Source organism: Capsicum annuum, chromosome 6 (assembly GCF_002878395.1).
Source record: "Capsicum annuum cultivar UCD-10X-F1 chromosome 6, UCD10Xv1.1, whole genome shotgun sequence".
In the NCBI taxonomy this organism is placed as follows: Eukaryota; Viridiplantae; Streptophyta; class Magnoliopsida; order Solanales; family Solanaceae; genus Capsicum; species Capsicum annuum.
This window is the reverse complement of record NC_061116.1, coordinates 205,434,251-205,454,736: the sequence shown is the minus strand read 5'-3', so window position 1 is coordinate 205,454,736 and position 20,486 is coordinate 205,434,251. Positions and strand designations below refer to the sequence as shown.

The following is a 20,486-nucleotide window of genomic DNA, read 5'->3' as shown; positions in this document are numbered from 1 at the left end:
TAGTGTTTTAAAAGTTCTAGATTTCACCTTTTCATTAGTGTTTTAAAAGTTCTAAATTTTATCTTGTTATTGTCGTTTGGGATGAGGGACAGCTTGATCTTGATCTAATGTTGACTCGGAGGAGGAGCTAGAATTTTAACTTTTAAGCTAGCAAATGTTGATGTACTAATAATTGAGTTGAATTTACTACATGCAAATTCTTTTTCAAAATAAATGAATTCCTTTTAACACTTGTTTAATCATTCGAAATGAATTCATTTTTCTAAATTCAGTTTTGATAAATAATCTTATTATTTTTAGAACAAATTTGAAAAGAAGTAAAATGATACTTAATATTGATAAATTATTATTTAATTATGTCATTCATTAATTTTTTAAAGATGTGTGTCACATTCAAAGATTCATTAATTTTAGATTAAAGGAGGTATTTATTAAATCATTTTAACATAAGCATTTTGAGTAAAAGCTAGTAAAGCCAAACACATCTTTTGAGTAACTAATTTGAAGTTTAGTTTGAAATTTGTTACTTTTACGAGTAAATCTTAATTTTAACTTTTATACTGGCCTAATAATTAATGGGTTTATCAGTTTAATAAGACTGTTTTGTTGGGTTTCGCACTTTTAAACCTATTAACAGGAAAAAACTTGTTTTTTAGATGATCAAAGAAATTTGATAATAGCGATGTTACATTTAATAAAAAAAAATTTTAAAAAATATTATTTAACCACCATTTGTCTACTTTGATTAAAAATGAAAAAGCCGTGTAAATTTTGTCCGTTTCACTGACGTTTTTAAATAAAAATAAAAATAAAAATAAAGAAGAAAGGAATGTCATATAATTAAAAAATACTAACATTTTACATGTGGATGGTAATGTGGCATAGTCACGTAGTTTTTTTTATCTAGGTGGCATGCTTGGTGGAATTTCGTTAAGGGGAGGGGTATTTTTGAGCCAAATATTTAACAGAGAGGTATTTTTGAGCCATTTCAGATAGTGCAGGGGTATTTTTTATCGTTTTCCGAATTTCGTTAGAGGGAGAGGTATTTTTGAGCCAAATATTTAACGGAGGGGTATTTTTGAGCCAAAAATCTAACGAGGGGCATTTTTGAGCTATTTAAGACAATTCAGGGGTATTTTTGAGCCTTTTCAGTTTGAATAACCTTCAATGATGTTATTGACCATTGTGCAGTTGAAGATGGAATACAAAGCCTGGTGTTTTCGTTGTAAATGTTTTTATACAACATATAAGTAGTTCATAATAGCCAATATTGTGCACAAAAAAGGCACTTATATCTATCTGTTGTTATAGAACGCTCCAAAAGTTGAGCCTCACAAAACTGGCAAGGCCAGTACTTGACTGAAGGGAACTGGAACTCCATCTTTGGATCATTTAGTTGGCAGGAAGAATTAGAATATAGTCTCTCGCTTCGCGCCTTATCAGCTCTTTCCAGGTGAGCAGTTTTTCCCTTATTTCCTTCTTTTCAGTTTTGAGGAGAAGGGTTAAGGATGAAGAGAATCAACACAGCGAAAGAGCGTGGGGTTACAGGACTAATCCAAATATTCAGCACAAACTGACAGAATTGTGAAAAGAAGAGTTCAATTTATAGCCATCAATGACATTTTATAGAAGACAGAAATGGCGTAAACAACAAATCATACATTGGTCAAAAATCAGACCAAGTTAGGGTGTAATGTAATTGACACATGCATAGTCGTCAAAAGGGACTTATACAAACTTTTCAGGCAGCATCATGCTTGCACTGCTGCAAAAGGTCTGTATCTAGTTTGTACATGACACGCTTCTCTCTTTTTACAAGTCACATACTCTCCAATGATTTATCCAAACAAACTAGGAGAGAACAAAAATGTGTGGACATACAGAGCAAATTAATGTCAATACCATCACTTCTCTCCACAGATATAAATGAGTGAGGAGTTGACTTGCTGAAACATTCCTTTTAGAATCACTAGCAAAGGTAAGTAAGACATTGCATTCGCCATGGTGATGTAGCGAAGAAACAGTCCTGTCTCGTCCAGCCAACCTATCTCTTATAAGTCTATACCTTATAGGATGCCTTGCTCCTCTACATGCATTGTGACATACCTAGTCTCCCTTTATAGCTCATTTGTTGAAAGCTTCAGGTCACTAAGAAAATAGTACATCCAATGGTCCACTGGAAAAAAGAAAAAAAAAACAATACGTCTCCTCCTACAAAACAAACTTTAACCAACACCCCTTTGAAAGCAAGCAGTGAAATACTACATCAAGACCTAACTAGAAACCAAATGTATTGTCCACACAATACAGCTTGACCACAAGGACTGCATCAGAACTTGACATACACTTCTATCTTATATTCTTATTGTAAACAGGAACTAATTGAGTTGTAGTACTATATTTCATATCCTCGGCAATAACAAAAGTGACAACATTATGAGAACAAAAACAACAAAAGAACAAGAGAAATTGCCATCAACATCAGAAATTTCGAACGTGTGACAGTAAATTTAGTACTCCCATCTTCAACCCCTAGAGACATTTTTGCCTCATAAAGTGTAAGTGGACCTTAGGTCAACATTAAGACTTCCAATGAAGCTTCTAACCTGAATATTCTGTTTTCATTTTCATGTTACAGTATCACTGAGAGAATTCACAATACTTTCCATTCTAATGCTTAGTTTAGAAAAGTAATACTAAGCACTCCTTTCATATCAATTTATTTGTCTTACTTTCCTTTTTAGTCCGTTTTAAACTTTCTTCTTGGCAATTCTTTACTTCTAACCTTCCACGTGGCATTATATTTCGATACATTAGTATGTATTTTTAGTTTATGACCACAAGTTTCATGAAGGGCGATGCCAGCTACGACATGCTTCTTCTCACCGCTATGCATGTAATGTTCTAGTTTTGCCCTGAATCCTCCTTCTCCTCCATTGCTCATCTTCCGGCTCTCACTTTCCATTTTCTTATCTTTATTTGTTTAGTATGGAAAAAACAAAAAAATCATATTTCATTAAAGATGTTTTTTTTGTTGAAATCTCTCCCTTTATGATGTAATTTATAAATTATTTTATTATGGTTAATTAGGTATTTTCTCTTTAAATGTATATATCTTATTTTTCTTTTTAATCTATGAAAAAAAAATGATATTTTAATTTGTTCAGAATTTCAATATTCTCACTTCACCTTCTAACAGAGTCAGTCATGACCATTATGATGGAGTGGTAAATGCTCATTCATATTTAATTAAAGATATCAGATATAAATCCTAGATGTGAAATTGCCTCGAGTGGAGAGCGCTCTACTAATAGTAGTAGGATTTTTCAAAGCAAATTTAAATTAGTCAGGTTCTAATATAGAAATCGGATGTTTTATGTAAAAACAGAGTAATTATTATTTATTCTCAACTTTTTTCAAAATTATAAAAAATCTTTGATTCAATCACTACGAATATATCAGTGAATTTTATAAGATACATAGCATTTCACACGAATACATCATATTTTTTCTCATATATCTCTTAATTTAACATTGATACGTTGCATTCTTCTGAATACACACATTGATCTATTCGAGCTTTTAAATAAAATTAAGAATAAATAAAAATTTTAAGTAGTTATAGTGAGTTAAGTTATAGTATGAATTGTGATTTAGAGTAGAATTAAGTCCTTCTTTTTCCAAATAAAACATCTTATCAATAAATCTTCAAGTGTTGGTTGGTTATATTTCCCTCCACCTATCATGTGTGTGTATCCACAAAAACACCGCCTAACCAACCATTCCCATGGCCTTCACCACCACGGCCTTACAGCAGTTACAGAAACTCCCTTCTTCCTTCACTCTTCCTCGACATAACAAGCCATCATCTCCCTTCTTCTCTTTTTCCTTTTCCCTTTCCCCCTTTCGCCCACTCCCCCAAACCTCCTTAATATCACTGCTCCCCTTCAGGCCAATTCAGTGCATCAAGAATGATGTTGGAGCTGACCCCAAGCAAGGTGTCAGTGTTTACAAGCCTAAGTCTTATCAAGTACTTGCTTCTGATGCAGCCACTTCCCTCTTTTATGCACTTAATGATGGAAAGACCAGACTCGAAATTGATTTCCCGTAATCCTCTCCTTCTTAATATATATACTAGTACTAGTTAATGCTTGTTGGCTTGTTTCTTTGTCTGGGTTCTTTCAAGATTCCTTATGAAAATACTTGTGGTGTAGCTGTCTCATGAATTTCTATTTGTTACTTTCAAGAACTTCTCATAATTTGTATTCCCTCATTTCAATTTATTGGTCTTACTTTGCTTTTTTAGTTCGTTTAAAAAAATGTCTCTTTACTTTACTGGCTAAGTCTTTAGTTTCAATTTTCAACTTTTCAACACAAGATTAAAACATATTTTGCTACACTTGACGCATCTTTAGTTTAACAACACAGCACAAGATTCGCAAGTTTTTTACTTAAAACTCCGTGTCAAGTCAAAAGCAGACGACAAGTTGAAACTGGTGGAGTAATAAAAGACGAATAATTGAGTATTGAAATGAAATTGGGTCTACTACTATATATGGGATTGAGGCGTTTCAAGAATTAGTGATGTATTTGCTGCTGCACAGTTTCCTTTTTTCTGGTCTGCAATAGGAGAGGTTCTTTACTAGTTATGTAGCAACTTTGTGAAGGAAGTTTGTATGGATAAGAGTTTGTATGGATAAGTTGAAACTATTCCGGACCTGGATCACCCAAATCAAACAAAGTTGAAATCTCTTGAATCAAAAGTCATTGTAAGGGCAGTGGGAAATCAGCTCGAGTTTGCGTTATATGCAAATCTAAGTGGTGCGTTAGACATGTAATCACATTTTATGCAGAAGAAAGGCCGAAACTAGCATCTTCCCCCACCCACGATGTGTCCCAACATAAGGACATAATGTCTAGAAATGCAATTGTGGAAATGTATTCGTTACATTTTTGTGCATACGAATAGGTGGCCATCAGATTTTAGATGGAGAATTTAGGGCGTTAAAAGTTATATAAAATTTGCCCCAACAATATTCTTCTGAAGGCATCTTCTATTGGAAATTTCATTTTGTACTTCTGTAGCTGAACAGATCCATATTGTATTATTGAACATGTTCAGATGATTTCATGTAAAATGAGCTCGCTTTCTGTAACTTTAGGTCAGGCCACGTTCTAATTCCAAACGCTTCAAAGTCTTTCAGGATGTTGTGAGCTGTATCTTAACTTTTGACGTTGAATTGTCAATACATTCATGAAGTTTGATAGGAATGTAACTTTTTCCAAATACATGCTTATTATTTCATTAATAAGCTTGTCTTAGCTTCGTTGCTGACAACTTTTCCTGTTTGTTTCAACTCTCCATTGGCTTACATCTTCAGGCCCTTGCCCACCAACGTTTCTTCATATAAGGTATCATGTTAACCGTCTTAAATTTTGAAATCTTAAGTACCTTGTTAATGACATCATATTGTTGTTCAAAGTCATTCGATTTTTCTGGATAATTATAATGTCTCATATTTCACTTACTTTTAATTATGCAAACCTTGCAATGAGCTCATCTCTCAAATTCCTGAAATTGTGAAGGGGTCTTCGGATGAGTTCAGCGATGCCAATATCCAACTTGTACTAGCTGTTGTTAAGAAGCTTCAGGAAAAGATGGAAACTAGAGCTTGTGTGGTGAGAAGAAACTTTGTCATTTTTCTTTGTACAAGTTATGATTCACTGAAATGCACGGAAGCAAATCTGACAAGATCCCTCTATTGTAGGTGTTTCCTGACAAACCAGAAAAGCGTAGGGCCACCGATCTTTTCAAAGCAGCTCTTGACTCGGTACTGATTATTCATTGCATATTTCAATTTTCATTTCTGATGCAGTGAACCATAGCAATTTGTTTTATTAGGGAATGCCTTCTGTTAGGTCGGGTGCTTTTGTCAGTTGGTTGTCTTATCTAAACCTCTCCTTGAACTAGAGATGAATGATTAACTTTGAAAAACTTTTTTAGCTGTTTATGATATTGTTCGATTCATCTTATTTTTCTTTTTTTGCATTTTGGAGTTGCGTTCTTACTGTCATTTCCTAATTCTTGCGAAAATCTCATCGAACTTATCATGCTTTCTTTAACTCTTTCAGATAGATGGTATTACCATTGGATCCTTGGATGATATTCCTGGGGGCGCTGTGACCTCATTCTTCAGATCTGTAAGGAATACACTGGACTTCGATTTTGAGGATGAGAATGAAGGTGTTAATTCACAATCCAACTGTTCTTATGTTTCCAACTCTTTCATCAGCTTAGCCACTGTTGCTCAATAACCCAGTTCTACTCAGCTGCACAATGAATCCATTTTGGTTTCCACATAAGCTTTCTTTCTTGTTCTGTTCGGGGAGGTGAGAGGGGAAGGGTGATGCAATCCGTTATGTCCTTCAAAGAAAAAATCATAGGGAACAGTCTTTTGGATCTTGTCAAGTGTTTAAGGCGTTTAAGTCATTATGATATAAATTCGAAAGCCTGCAAATGTTCGGTTCCTGTGTTGCATTTTTAACTTCAAAAAAACTCGAGAACATCAACAGATTAACATGTGCATGCGTCTTGTACTGATGCTACCAATCCCGTCTCCAAATTATCTGGAGTTTTCTTCTTTTAGCATTTGCATTATATCCTCAAACAGTTTGTTTTAGTCAATGAAAGTATTTATGTAGGAAATCTGCTTTGCATAAAATTATGCAGGTATTAGGTAGGAAGAAAACTAAAATCCTATTCAAGCATTGTATATGCTATGCTAAGTTTTATATGGATATTAACTCTCTTTAAAATATCAACCAAACACTATAATAAATTGTGCAGAATTTTGTACATGGATAGATTACTTTCGAAACACCAACCAAGCTGGCCCTTAGGGTTAAATGGGTCTAGCTATTTTTTCTTTTTACCTCCGTTGTCATTTTTTTGAAGCTTTTAAAGCTATTGATAGTTCCTTTCTCTTGTTTATCAACACCCAAATCTCTAGGATTTACAAGGGCATAGTTACTAAAAGCTCAAAGGAATAGCTTGGTTCCGGGTTATTGCAATGATCGTCAATTTTTTGCCTATCCCTATATATACTATACCTATAAAGCTTTATGCATCTTTATTGTCTCAGGTCGTTGGAAGTCTGACCAGCCTCCTACACTTTATATATTTATCAACTGCAGCACTCGTGACCTCTCGTACATTGAGAAGTATGTGGTAAGATCTGTTGGTATTAGAAAGTCATGTTATCTAATTTTCATTTCCAAATTTGCTAGAAATTATCTCCAATAAAAATTGAACTTACTACCGTGCCAATGTGTGATCTTCCTTAATTTTTATTAGTTTAATATGTTTGTAGAAGTAACATGAACTGCCTGGGACATGTTTTTTTGCTACTCTACCTTAGAATTGCCTTGTCCACCCTTTTAGTGTTCACTTTATTTGTTTATTCTACCGTCTTTTAAATTAATGTTTCTTCTCTGTATTTATTCAAGTGTTAATGATGTTGACATCTATTGCATTGACAATGTGCAGGATAAATTTGCTAAGTCAACCCCTAGCCTCCTTTTCAATCTTGAACTTGACACCTTGCGGTAATAAATGTGTTTCCTGTCTTTGATTAGTATATTTTATGGTTAATTCCTCGATGATATTCTGATTAACAATAAATTCAAAATTGCAGCGCCGACCTGGGCATTATAGGCTTTCCACCAAGGGAATTGCATTACCAATTTCTTTCTCAATTCATCCCCGTCTTTTATATTAGAACACGAGACTACTCAAAGGTGACGATTTTGTGATCTTGTTTTCATGTTCATCTATCTTTTATCGACCTTGTAATTCTGTAATGCATAGTTTCTTTTTTTTCTTTTTTCTCATGGAAGACAGTTGCAGTGGAACCTTATATTGTGAACTACAGCGGAGCTCTCTTCCGTCAATATCCGGGTAAGATTTCCTTCCCGTGGTTGTATGCTTATTAAGGGATTCTGTTACCTCGGTTTCATTATTTCCCTATTTTTATCGACTTTGTCTTCTTGTTTCTCCATTGTATTTCCTTCTTTCTGATATCAAAACATGAGTGCAGATTATTTTCTTGGTGTTCACTCCAGTAGAACAACAGTGGAACAGAAATTTGAGGATCTGCATACTAGATGTTTAAGTATATTGAATATATGTGACTCATAAATATTTCTGATCCTTGCAAGGTTACTACATCCTAGCTTATACTACGAGTATAAAATGAATCTGATCCTAGGAACTATTTTCTCACTTGAAAATGAAACCCCTTACCTTTGTTTTAAATTTTGCAGGGCCTTGGCAGGTGATGCTTAAACAAACAGATGGTTCTTTTGTTTGTGTGGCAGAGAGCGCAACTCGCTTCACTCTTAACGAAGTAACTATGCATCTGATTCATGCTACTTGTTCTTATTAATGTAACTTTTATGGTAAATAAGTTGCTCAAAATGTTCTACGGCAGACCAAGGAAGAACTACTGAGAGTCCTCGGACTGCAAGAAGAGAAAGGAAGCTCGCTCGAATTTCTCAGAAGAGGATACAAGGTCTCTTTACAGTAGTTTTAACCTTCCATAGTTTTCGTGTTTATTTGTGTTTTTCGCATCAACTGCTACAGTTTCTTTCAAAAGGACGAATCACTTGATTGCTTATACTGAGAAGATCAGTGAAATACACAATTAAGATTTGAGAATCTATCTGAATGCTGCTTAAATGCCTTGCTGCAGACTGCGACTTGGTGGGAAGAAGATGTTGACTTAGAAGCATCCTCTGCATGGCGTAGTTGAACAGAAGTTTCCACAGCGGAAGAGGATGGTGGATGGTGGAGGAACAAGCTAGTAAATTACTTTGGGACAATGCTTTTTGTGTTTATTCTTCTTTGCAGTAACTTGTATTTCAACTAAAAAGAAGGTTGTCTTAAAAAAGTGACAAGTCCTGTGATGTTTCTTTGTATTGTCCCACCCTATATATATATATATATTTGAATATAGGTACTAAGTTCAATCTCTTCCCCAACTTTTGAATAGAAAAAGCTAAGAGAAGGTTGATTCCAAGTGGAGGATAGGTCTTTAATTGTACTTTCCCCAGATTTTCGATTTGGCCCAGCTATAAAAGAAAAGAATGCAAGTGTAACTCTCTAACTCTCTAGCTCATTGTTTAACTGTCTTTTCAAAGTTGAAAGGTTTTCCTATGCCTTTCTTTCTCTTTGTTTCTTTCAATTGTTCTAATAAGTTGACAGTAAAAGATGGCTCAAGATAAGATTGTGATAAAACCAAATCTGAGCATAATGATTTGGCTCATTGAAGCAATGATCCAAATCAAGAAATAGGTGAACAATAAGGAATTAAGGATCCACCTGTGTAAAATTAAAATCTTCATAACAACACTATTTTTCAAAGAGTGGTCGGTGAACACTATTTCAACCTGGAACGGCTCACTATTTCTACCGAATGTGGTGAGTTACAAGAATGACCTTGAAAACGTATAATCCTACGCTTTCGACTCTGCTTGTCCCACGGCTAAAACATTCAAGTCTTGACTTTTGACCTTAAAGGTTTGCTTAAGTCGGGGATAAAATTTCCATTGCATTTTGCTCCCTGTTTTGTGCCAGTCTTTAATTTTTGCCCCCGTAAGTCATAACAAACAACTTATCTTTTTTGCAGGGCATAGGTTTATATTTTCATACCATAACATTCACAAGTGATGTTCAGGCTCGACTTCAGTTTCTTAAGTACTTATGACCCATTAGGCATAATTCAATTGTTAAAAGGCAAGAATTAAAAAGGACAAACAACATAAATTCCAACAGTTTGGAGCTTAATTACATAAAATTTTGACATTTTGTATAATTATTGAAAATTTCGATTTTAGATCGGTCGAGATTCGTAATTAGCTCCCGATACATCCAACGAAAATACATTTTTTCCTCTGTAAAGATACGTAATTAGCTTGTGATACATTTTTTCTGATTTTGGGTCTGCCGAGATACATAATTAGCTCCCAATACATGCAACGAAGATACATAATTAGTTGAGATTTTTGTGATTACTTTGTAGGGACAGGAATTTGTATAAATATGATGAGTTAAAGGTGTATGTTTATGTTACTTTTTGAATTAAATATCATCTCATCTCAAAGCCAAAAAAAAAGATCAACCCATTTAAAGAGCAAAACGTGCAACTTTATGCAAGTATATACATGTCAATTCCCCTTGGACCCCTTTCCAAGGTTGTGTAATTTCCGGCCCAGTCAAGCCCAATAACATAGTATCCACCAATCGGCCCAAACCTGTACAAAAACTTCTCCGGACAGCATAGGACATAGTACTACTTTGGTACTTTGAGGTTAAAGACACAAATAAGGGAACAAAGCATTGGTAGTACAGTGACACTTTCCTACAACAAAGAGAGAGACAGAGCAAGAAAAGGAAGAAATGGGATTATTGGCATGCTTAGGAGTGATATTGCCATTTCCATTTTACTACTATCTCTGGACACATCCTCAAACGTGGGTGGATCTATGTGGAAGAGGACGTGACCCTTGCAAAGTTATGGCTATGGCTTCTCACTTCATTAAGTTGCTACAATTCATCTCCCTCTTATCCGTTTCCACATTTTCATGGCCCCCTCCACTCTATTTTTGGCCCCTTTTCATCTTTGGCCAGTTCCTTAATTTCAGGTCAGTTCCTTGATCTTCCTTGGACAATGTAAACATTGTATCATATCATGTACTCTCCGTAGAGGACTAAATTAATCTTATTAATGATAGTTTTGCAACTCTAAATTTGAGTACTACTGCTGCGGAGTTATTTGATACGAAAGATAATATGGGAAAAGAAGTAATAAAACTCTCTTGATTGCCAAAATGGACAACTAAAATGAAAATTTTATTTTTAGGTATAGGGGCCGAGGAAAATGAAACGGAGGGAGTACCTTGGCCAAGTGGTGTTTGCCAGAAATTAGATTCTTGGATTTACTAGAATGACAAATGACTTAGGTTGGAGTGAACTGGCCCGAACAAAGCTGAATTGATTGTTCCAAGGCTTTGGTTCAATGAGAAAGGTAGTATAGATAGGAACGTCTTGAAGGCTCACGTGTTGGAATCTCGATGGGTGAACTAAGTCTGGTATTTAGGTGGAAATGGTAGAGGGTGGACCCATTCTCCATAGAGTTTTGGAGCTAAATATAAACGGTTGATATAGCTGATGCTAACTGATTTGAAATTGACATGTAGTTTGTGGATGTGTTGATTGACAAATGAGATATCTAGGTTTATGTTAATTGTTGTCAATTTTTAATGCATGGAGGAAAGTGGTGACCTCGCGTCCCCTCTTGTCATCAATTCACTAGGAACTAGTTAAATCATTCTTTACTGAAGGAAGGCAATTTTTATGCAAGTTCCTCCTACACTATGGAATCATATACGCCTCCGAAAGACTATTTTTGATGTTGCCATGAGATTCAATGCATGCAAACCACAAAGCTGCCATATTCACAGTTTGGTGAAGAACCTGTGCATAGTTGTGCGAGCAGATCTAGGCAGGGGCAGAGGTAGAAGTCCCAGAACAGGTTCTGCTCAACTCCGTAATTTTTACCCAAATAGGTATTGATGTTAGAAATTCATTAAATATGTAAACATATTAAATTTAGAACCATATTATCAGCTATCCAGAATCCATAAAGTTGAAATCTTGGCTCTGGTCTCTGCCTTGAGGTTAGATGTGGGGTTTTTAGAGGTTTATATGCATTTCTAGCCAGATTATAAGCACTCATATTGTAGCTGAGAAGTGGTTTGTGCAATCAGTTTGGAAGATTGCTGCGCCGGTGCCATCTTTGATTGCTTAAATTTTACAAATCTTGTGAATCTAGTTCAGGCTGATCATATCAGCTGATTACATTTTAGAAGATACTATATTATAGTCAATATCTGACCTGCGATTACCCTTAACTATATGCTATCCGTTTAACACGTCAAATGTAAAAGTAATGATCGAGAATTTACAGGCTCAAATGATAATTCTCCCGCTGAAATGAAACGGTACACATGAATTGTTATCCGCTTGATTTGGAATATATGCTAACTCTAGATGCTCTACCTGCAATATAGAACAAGCACACTGAAGTAGTAAATCTATGATGCAAACTTTGACATATCGACCAGCTTATTAACTAATATCGCTGGAGATATGGGGGAGAGAATTCAATGATCAGGGTCCATCATTAAGTTACTGATAACTACCTGCCACCTCAGGTATTTTACTGGTCAATTTGTACTGAACTAGAATTTGTTCCGAAAGACTATAAATCAAGGATAATTTGGTGAAGTCTAGTTTCGATGAGATAGAGAAAAAATATTGGATAGTTAGCTCTGATTAGAGTTCTGATCAATCTTATTAAATAATACCGATTTTTCTATGAGTTTAACCATTACTCTTCTGTAGCTGCTTGACTAAACGTATTTACAATCGTTAGCCAACAACAACATACCTAGTGTAATACCGCAAGTGAAGTTTGGAGAGGATGGTGTATATGCAGCCCTAGCCCCACCTTGTCAAGGCAAAGAGGCTGTTCTTGATAGACCCTAAGCTCAAGTAAAGAAATATCGAAAAGTGCATAAAGCAAATACAATCGTTAGCCAATATACATATACTATACAGTAATTATTTCGGCTCATAGAAGAGTAATCATTTTGATGTTCACTGCCAAACTTAATGTGTGGTTACTAACTATAGGTTTCTCTTGATCATACATTCATATACTTTAAACAAGCATTGATCTAAAGATTGTTTGCAACGCGATAGAGGTTGGAAAGGCTTAAAATAGTGAAATACCTACCAAAAGATAATTGGAGTCATTTATCAAAAATGAAAAAAGTTTATAAGAATCAAATCTGAACACCTTCCTAAGTTGAGTTTAGTTTAGAAACATAGTAGCGACAGAGATTAACCTGATTAAGAGCCACATTGATAAGAATTATCGGATAAAGGGTGGCCATTCCAATGACAATTTTCAAATAAGAGATCTGACATGGCACCAGCAATCTTTTTAGATATTTTGTATGGCACCAGCAGTTGCTTTAGATATTCTACGGACAATTTATTACCTGGTTGTTTTGGATATCACGATTCATATTTTGTAGCTATGTCTTGGTTCCATCTTTTCAAGTGCGTTTGATATGTTAGACATGCAACCTTATCGCTTGTCCAGGTTTTACATTTAGTTCTTTTCTGTGTCGGGTTCATGGGTGTAATAATTTACAAAACTGCAGGGTATACCAACTGTTGGGAGAAGCTGGCACTTACTATGGTGTACGCTTTGGAAAGAATATTCCTTGGGTTACAGAGTTTCCTTTTGGAGTAATAAGAGATCCTCAGTATGTCGGCAGCATTTTGAGTTTGCTTGCTTGCCTCTCTTGGGTTCCTTTCTTCTATATTCTCTTATGGGTACTGGGATATGTATTTATGATACAAGTAGAATCCAAGGAAGATCCAGCTACTCGTGCAAAGCCGCTTTCTTGAGTTTAATAGAACATACGGCTCCCGGCTTGAAGGAGCTGGTGCTGCTTGCTTCTGCATTCCTGAGGAGTTGTCCTTTTTGATAAAGTTCTTGTTGTATCAAGGGTTTCTTGAGTTCTTTCTTTTTTTTTTAAAGTAAGACTTGGCAATATTGTGAACAATTCTTTAAGTTTCTTCTTTTTTGTTCGAGATGTTGAATTAGCCAACATATTAAAACCATTTTGCAGGCAATGCAGAGAATTTTTTTTTCCCAAGTGAATGGACCTTGAGAACACGGTATACTCAATTTTGACAGAACTAACTGAATGATCTGTCGGTAGTTAGTGCAAAATTTTCCATATTGCAGCCGCTGGATATATATACCGTGTGGAGGTCAGAAACTGCAGATATGGTGTGATTATGATTGAAGAGAAATTTAAGGCATCAAAGATGGGGATGGGTATTTTGATTTTTGAATGGTCACTTTCTTGAGTTTTAAAAGTCTACATTTCTGTAAGGTGGGTCTGTCGGTTATTTCTTTTTCGATCTGTTTTGATGTGTTTTTCCTTGAGTCGAGTGCCTATCGGAAACAACCTCACTGCCTCCCCAGGTAGGGATAAGGTCTATGTACTCTCTACTCTCCCAGATCCCAATTCTTGTTATTTACTACTCCACTAGAAGAACAAGGAGGGATAAAAAAAAAAAAAAAAAAAAAAAAGACTGTTGGTAGCTTGATGACTTGAATATGATCTGTTGATTTCAATTTTATCTGTATTGCAAGATAATCCACAAGGTTGGGTCCCTTGACAAGTACATTTTAGGAATAAGTTAAGACCTTAGTTGGAGAAATTGGACTCTAACTGATCTGTCCTCTTTCATGCAAGTGGCTGGAATCACACAAGGTGGTTGCTTTCAGATAATGATTGTTTTCACTGTAGCAGAGTATTTCGCATACTACTATACTTTATCATTATTGTTGTATAATTCTTGCATGTAACTTAAATTTGATGCCACAAAATAGTTGAATACTGTCAGTGTACATAAACACGTAGGCAATAAATTGAGCATCCAGACGCAAATCAAATTGGATATATTTCTTATCTCATTTCAGTATGTTCTACAAAGTTGTCAAATTCAACAACTTAAATGTTCTAGGACAATGCAGTCTCAATCTAGCCAACTCAGAGCAAGTCCATGTTGCAGGGACCCAATATGGGTGCTGTTGAAAATTTCTCCAGTCCAGCAAGATTCCATTCTCACGTGCACCTCCCAAGTCCAACTTAGCGGTCCAAAAGTTAAACAACTTTTCCGGTATTTACATTGAACAATAACTTGTTGCCTTTTTCTCTAAGAACTTTTAAAATGAGTCGACAAATTGGAAAATATTGAACAATTGTCTAAGCCATCCGTACAGAGTTGTAGAAGGAGAGCTTTGGAGTAATTGGTAAAGTTGCTGCCGTGTGGCTAGGAGATTATCGCGGGAGCTTTAGTACACCGGCTTCTTCATCCACACACAGTAGTTGACTGCTCTGCTGGACTTTCATTTACCATCTGCCCGTCTGATTATTATGTTGGAGGATTTTTCCTGATATGGCGGCAGCAAGTGCTGCTTTGAAGCTTGGATCTTTGGTCAAGGAAGTAGCCATTTGCTCTATCAAGAACTGTTGGAACTCTGGCCTATTTTGATATTCAACTCCTGTTGATGTATGAATGCTATTGCCACCGGTAGGACTAGCACTCTGATTCATCTTCATATCGCGTTTTTCTACTGTTTTCGGTGCAGTAAGATCGAGAGTAATGGTTGGTCCTGAAGGATTGAGAGTTGTAGAGCAAGGTACTGAAGCAGTAGTACCCGCGATAGTCGTCACATTTAACCGGCTGCCAGTGGAAGTACTAGTAGTATTTGCACCTCCTGCTTCTGGTTTTGAGGTCATTGGATGGTTATGTTCTCCTTCATATGTTGCCACCACAATAGACTGATCTTCTATGCTTCTCTGAACCTGTCAAATGCCAAATTCACAACTTATTATTAGAAGGTGTGCGCAAACTAAGTCGAACATAACGAATTTCATTCTTCAGTATGATTGAATAGGGATTTAATTAGAGTTTTTACCTTCTTCTTGACAGGACAGGTAGGTGCAAATGAGCATCTAAAGTAAGCTCTTGGACAAGGGTTGTCTCTTGTTACTTTCTGACCATACTTCCTCCACTGATAACCATCCTTTACAATCTGCATATAAGTTTATATTGCTTTATCTCATTAGTATCGGCGCACTGAAGACATAATTACTCAAAGTACTAATTCATAATACGCTCTCCGTAACAACTTAAGCTTTTAGCTAAGATACGAGTAACTTACAAGAGAGGTATCAGATGCATCAGTCTTCATAGAAACAACTGTAACCTTGGCTTTTATGTGCTCTTCTCTAAGTTTCTTGCAAGAAGACTCTTCATCACTTGAGCTACTTTCTGATGAACGTCCAGGCACAACATCCAAGTTGTTGTTGTTGTTGTTGATGTTGACGTTGCTGTTGCTGTTGTTGGGATTGGAGATACTTTCAGCTTTTCTCTTCCTTGACCCTGCACTATCATCTGCCACACCATTTTGTGTGCTCATATACTCCATCATTTGGTTTCTTAAAACATTGTAATTTTCACAAACCACTGTGAGCATCTCAGTAAGCTTCTTGTTTTCACTGCTCACTCTATTTAGTTCCTCTAACAAATCCACTGTCTCATTTTTCACCCCCATATTGTCTCCCCTCAATCCAGTGAAATCACTCTGAACTTCTTGTTTCTGGAACCAAAAAAATAAAAACAAGAAACAAACATCAATACTAAACATATAATAATACATTTGGGCATAGACAGAAGTCCAAAAATAGGTGCCTAAATAACATATGACAAGAAGAACAGAAGTCCTTGAACACGTAATGGATCTTGAAATACTATTTCCGCAAACACATTACCGGCAATTTATCAAGAACTGGACGAGGCCTAAAGCTCAAATCCAATGAAGTATCAACCAAACTGGTAAATTCCATATATCCAAGAATCAACAAAGCTCTTCTAGTCTTTCTTCAGGTGTATAAGAAAACAAACAGTTTTTTCTCCTTAAATAAGATGAAGGTATACAAATGAAGATAAAAGGTAGTATATAAATAACAAGGCTTAGAAAGACCAAGCTGACCAAGTTGTAGGAAGGTGAGAAGAAAATCAAGAAAGTGATAAAAATATTAAATTTGATGCAAATTGAGTGTTGGAAGTATCCTTTGTACTTTCATTTTATTAACAACTTACTTATAGTTGTCAAATTTGTACCTAGTAGCAGGCCCAAGTGGTGGGTACAGTAACACATGCATATTCAATAAAGTTATTTAATACTATACTGTTTTTTATGTCGGCCATATCATCTTTTGAACTTTTCTTCACTAGTCAAAGTCGAGAAAACCATTACGAAAGCAGAAGGCAAAATAAGGATGTATATTATTATATGGATAATAGAAACGAAAAGAAACAGAAAAATTAAAAGATGCTTGATATATTAATATATATATCTAAAAATTATATACATACACAACTTATATTTTTAATATTACAAAAAATCTTAACTTCCAAAACATATTATAAAATTTTAATATATACACAGAATATTATATATATGTCGGCTATGTTATGTCTATTAATAAAAATAAAGAGTAAAATAATTAAAAAAATAAAAAAAAATATAATTGCTTTCAAACTGGTATTTATGTTATTTATACATAATATATATAGGTTGAATTTTGAGTCTTGTTTTGACCAATATGCTAACCTACTCACTCATATAACATCATTTGGCACGTCATCCCTAACTTGTGTACAAAATTAAACCAATGGGAGGAGTTTTTTTGTTTTTTTTTTTTAATTTGATTCAAGTGTTTGTTTACAAACATTTTCAACGTTCTCTCTATTTTTTTAATTGCTCGCCCCTCTGAGGTCAGATTCTTGAAATGCAGAATATTTAATTGATTGAATTTTTTGAGAATATATTTTTTAGGTAAATAAATTTCTTAAAAATAATTTATCTATGATATTTTTGTTGAGATGAACAAGTAGTGACAAACTATAATCCTCAAAGAAGAAGCAGTTAATATAACTAGTTAAAGCAGTGTTCATAACTAACTTTATGAAAATTTAGTTATGACTTCAGAAGTTAGTTAACATTAGAAGCTTCTTAGCTTAACTATATATATCACTTTTGTACATATTCAAAACAAGTTTTGGAATACAATCCAATCTACTCTCTTGATCAACTACTTACTCTCTTCTTCTTCTTCTTCTCTATCATTCTTTCTTTGATTCTGCTTGTTGATAGCTTCAATGAATGAAACTAGATGATCTTCATGACATTCTCTCCAATATTTCTCATAATTCTACATGGTATCAGAGCCTACTGGTCTACATAGCTTCCGCAATCTCTATCTGAAATTTTGAGTCACAACATTCTTGAGCAATCAGTGCTACTGCAAATTATCTTGATCACTGCAGTTTTATACCCAGTTAGGAATAATTCAGAGAGGCTCATCTGGGTGAATTCTTGTCCTTATCGTGTGTTTATCAAGTAGTGTCAAAGTCACTCAAGAATTGAAGTTTGTGTTCTGAAAAGAATGGAAACAGAAACTACTTTTGGTGTCACCCCTGCAACCAATGGAACCACACAAGCTTTGGATCATAATCACCTAATGTACCTCAATTTCGCTGATGTAAGTGGTATTTCTTTAATCTCTGTACAACTTACTAATTCTGAGAACTATTCACTTTGGAGCAAGTCCATGAGAATTGCCCTTTTAAGAAGAAACAAATTAGGATTTATGATGGTTCTTGGAAAAAAAAAAATTTTAGTGCAGAATTCAGTTATCAGTGGGAAATATGTAATGCTATAGTACAATCTTGGTTGATGAATACTGCCTCAAACTCCTTATTAAGAGGCATGGTGTATGCAACTACAACCTGTGAAATGCGGGAGGAACTGAGAAGGAGGTTTGACAAACTCGATGGATCAAGAACATTCAACTTGCACAAGGAAATTGCCACTTTAGTGCAGGGTCCTCTGAGTGTTGCCTCATACTTCACAAGGTTAAAAGAGTTGTGTCGAGCTTGATGCATTAGTACCACCTCCCAGTTGTTCACAAGGTTAAAAGAGTTGTGGGTCGAGCTTGAAGCATTAGTACCACCTCCTAGTTGTATTTGTGACAAGGCTAGGTAATTCTTGGTCTATTTGCAAAGACGACTATCTGTTTCACAGGCTACAAAAGACTTGAATTATGTTACTTCTTTCTATCCTAACTTCTGTATTTTTCAGGATCTCTCAAGTGGGAAGGTGAAGGTGATTAGTAAAGAATGCAATGGAGTATATATGTTGGTCAATCCAATTGATGAAACACAGAAAGATAATGTTGTGAATCTATCTACTCAGAAGTCAATATTTGTTAGTGATGCTGACATAAGTTTGTGGCATAATAGGCTAGGCCACATCTATAGGAAAACCTTAACCAGTATGCTCCAAGCAAAGAAAAATAGTATAGAAAATATTGTCAAGAAGTTTTCTATATGTCCATGTGCTAAATAATGTAGATTACCCTTCCATTCAAGCATTAGTCAGTCTACCAATAGCTTTGATCTTGTCCACTGGATGTATGTGGTACTTACAAAGTACCAACCTATGATGCAAATAAATACTTTTTGATTATAGTTGATGACTACTCTAGAATGACTTGGATATATCTATTCAAAATGAAATCGGAGGCTTGTGTTTTCATTTCCTTATTATTGCAGTTTGTTAAAACACAATTAAATAAAACGGTAAAAATAGTTAGGTATGACAATGGATCTGAGTTTGTAAATGACTCTTGGACCTCTTTATTTAGTAGGTTAGACATCATACATCAAAGATTATGTCCTTACACTCCTCAGCAAAATAGAATATCTGAAAGGAAGCATACACACATTCTTGAAGTCACTAGAGCTATCAAATTACAGTCTCATATTTCTCTTAGATTTTTGGTGCACTGTATACAAGCTTTTATGTATTTAATTCATAGAATGCACTCTACAGTACTTAACATGTCTCTTTATCAGAAGTTACATAATAGATTACCTTCTCTGATTCACTTAAGAGTCATAGGTTGCCTATGTTATGCTAAAAATTTAGCTAAGAATGATAAACTGTAGTCAAGGGTCAGGACTGCAGTATTAATGGGATATTCAGAAACTCAAAAAGGTTATATGCTATATGATCTCACTAACAAATCCTTCTTTGTCAATAGAGATACCATATTTCAAAAGTCTAAGTTCTCCTTTCACAAAACTACTTCAGAACCACCTATCTTTGTAGAAAATTTGGTAACAAATCATGTTAAAGATCATAATGATATAAGAAGTACTAGTGATCTTCAGACAACTAGTACTTGCATAGGTGTAATACCCCGAAAATCCAAACCAATGTTAGCGTCATGTTTTAAGCTCATGCATAGTATATTATCATTCTTTGATAGTTTTATGAGTTATTTAGAGGTATATTAAGGCCCCAAATGACTCTCAGCTATTAGACGAATCAAAATAATCCTTACCAATTGAATTTTTGTATAAAAATGTTACTTTAGTCAACTTCAAACAAGCATATCTTTTGTTCTACTCAGAATTTTTCAGCTTAAGACCCACCAAATGGTAGAAAATTGAATTGTCTTTCCAACAATACAAATTACTCCCAAATATGATACTCGAGTGAGAAATTATAACACTTTTAGTGAAAGCAATAGCTCAATACGAGTAGCACCGCATCGCGGTGGAACCAAATTAGAATTCGCCTTTTTCTAGTGTGCCATCGTGATAAGCACCGCATCGCGTCGATGTGGTATTTCACAATTGTCGCTTTTCGGTGAGTCTCTACAATTGGCACCGCATTGCGCCACACTGCCAGTTCACACTC

General features: G+C 35.1%; 3 protein-coding genes across 5 annotated transcripts; 2 read left to right on the top strand and 1 right to left on the bottom strand.

Annotated features, from left to right (window-relative positions):
- The first annotated feature begins 3,675 nt into the window (after positions 1-3,675).
- LOC107876012 (protein LPA3) lies at positions 3,676-9,021 on the top strand. Of its 3 annotated transcripts, none has more exons than XR_001675929.2 (13): positions 3,698-4,107; positions 5,382-5,412; positions 5,587-5,679; positions 5,769-5,831; positions 6,133-6,244; positions 7,143-7,228; positions 7,547-7,605; positions 7,695-7,797; positions 7,897-7,957; positions 8,097-8,217; positions 8,323-8,405; positions 8,490-8,570; positions 8,751-9,021. XR_001675929.2 is itself a non-coding variant. In XM_047413808.1 (13 exons), the coding sequence occupies exons 1-13, from the start codon at positions 3,788-3,790 to the stop codon at positions 8,808-8,810; spliced, it is 1,227 nt and encodes a 408-aa protein (XP_047269764.1). In that variant the 5' UTR covers positions 3,698-3,787; the 3' UTR covers positions 8,811-9,021. The 3 variants fall into 3 exon arrangements, 2 of the variants coding, with proteins under 2 accessions (XP_016578455.1, XP_047269764.1); XM_047413808.1 differs by having other exon boundaries at positions 8,097-8,171; XM_016722969.2 differs by lacking the exon at positions 8,097-8,217 and having other exon boundaries at positions 3,676-4,107.
- A 1,273-nt stretch (positions 9,022-10,294) lies between these two features.
- Positions 10,295-13,791, top strand: LOC107876013 (phosphatidyl-N-methylethanolamine N-methyltransferase). Its single transcript, XM_016722970.2, has 2 exons — positions 10,295-10,701; positions 13,291-13,791. The coding sequence occupies exons 1-2, from the start codon at positions 10,457-10,459 to the stop codon at positions 13,538-13,540; spliced, it is 495 nt and encodes a 164-aa protein (XP_016578456.2). The 5' UTR covers positions 10,295-10,456; the 3' UTR covers positions 13,541-13,791.
- Positions 13,792-14,585: 794 nt separating this feature from the next.
- LOC107876015 (probable WRKY transcription factor 40) lies at positions 14,586-16,647 on the bottom strand. The gene is given in 4 exon segments (NM_001325081.1): positions 14,586-15,516; positions 15,630-15,746; positions 15,876-16,313; positions 16,486-16,647. Coding segments are annotated over 4 exon segments (1,086 nt in total). The 5' UTR covers positions 16,561-16,647; the 3' UTR covers positions 14,586-15,060.
- Positions 16,648-20,486: the final 3,839 nt, after the last annotated feature.

Bases quoted from the DNA above. Each gene is read 5' to 3' on its own strand.
- LOC107876012 (XM_047413808.1), top strand. From the start codon at position 3,788: ATGGCCTTCACCACCACGGCCTTACAGCAGTTACAGAAACTCCCTTCT. The intron at 7,606-7,694 runs GTAATAAATGTG...TCAAAATTGCAG, and splicing joins CTTGAACTTGACACCTTGCG to CGCCGACCTGGGCATTATAG. The intron at 7,798-7,896 runs GTGACGATTTTG...TTCTCATGGAAG, and splicing joins GAACACGAGACTACTCAAAG to ACAGTTGCAGTGGAACCTTA.
- LOC107876013 (XM_016722970.2), top strand. From the start codon at position 10,457: ATGGGATTATTGGCATGCTTAGGAGTGATATTGCCATTTCCATTTTAC. The intron at 10,702-13,290 runs GTCAGTTCCTTG...ACAAAACTGCAG, and splicing joins GGCCAGTTCCTTAATTTCAG to GGTATACCAACTGTTGGGAG.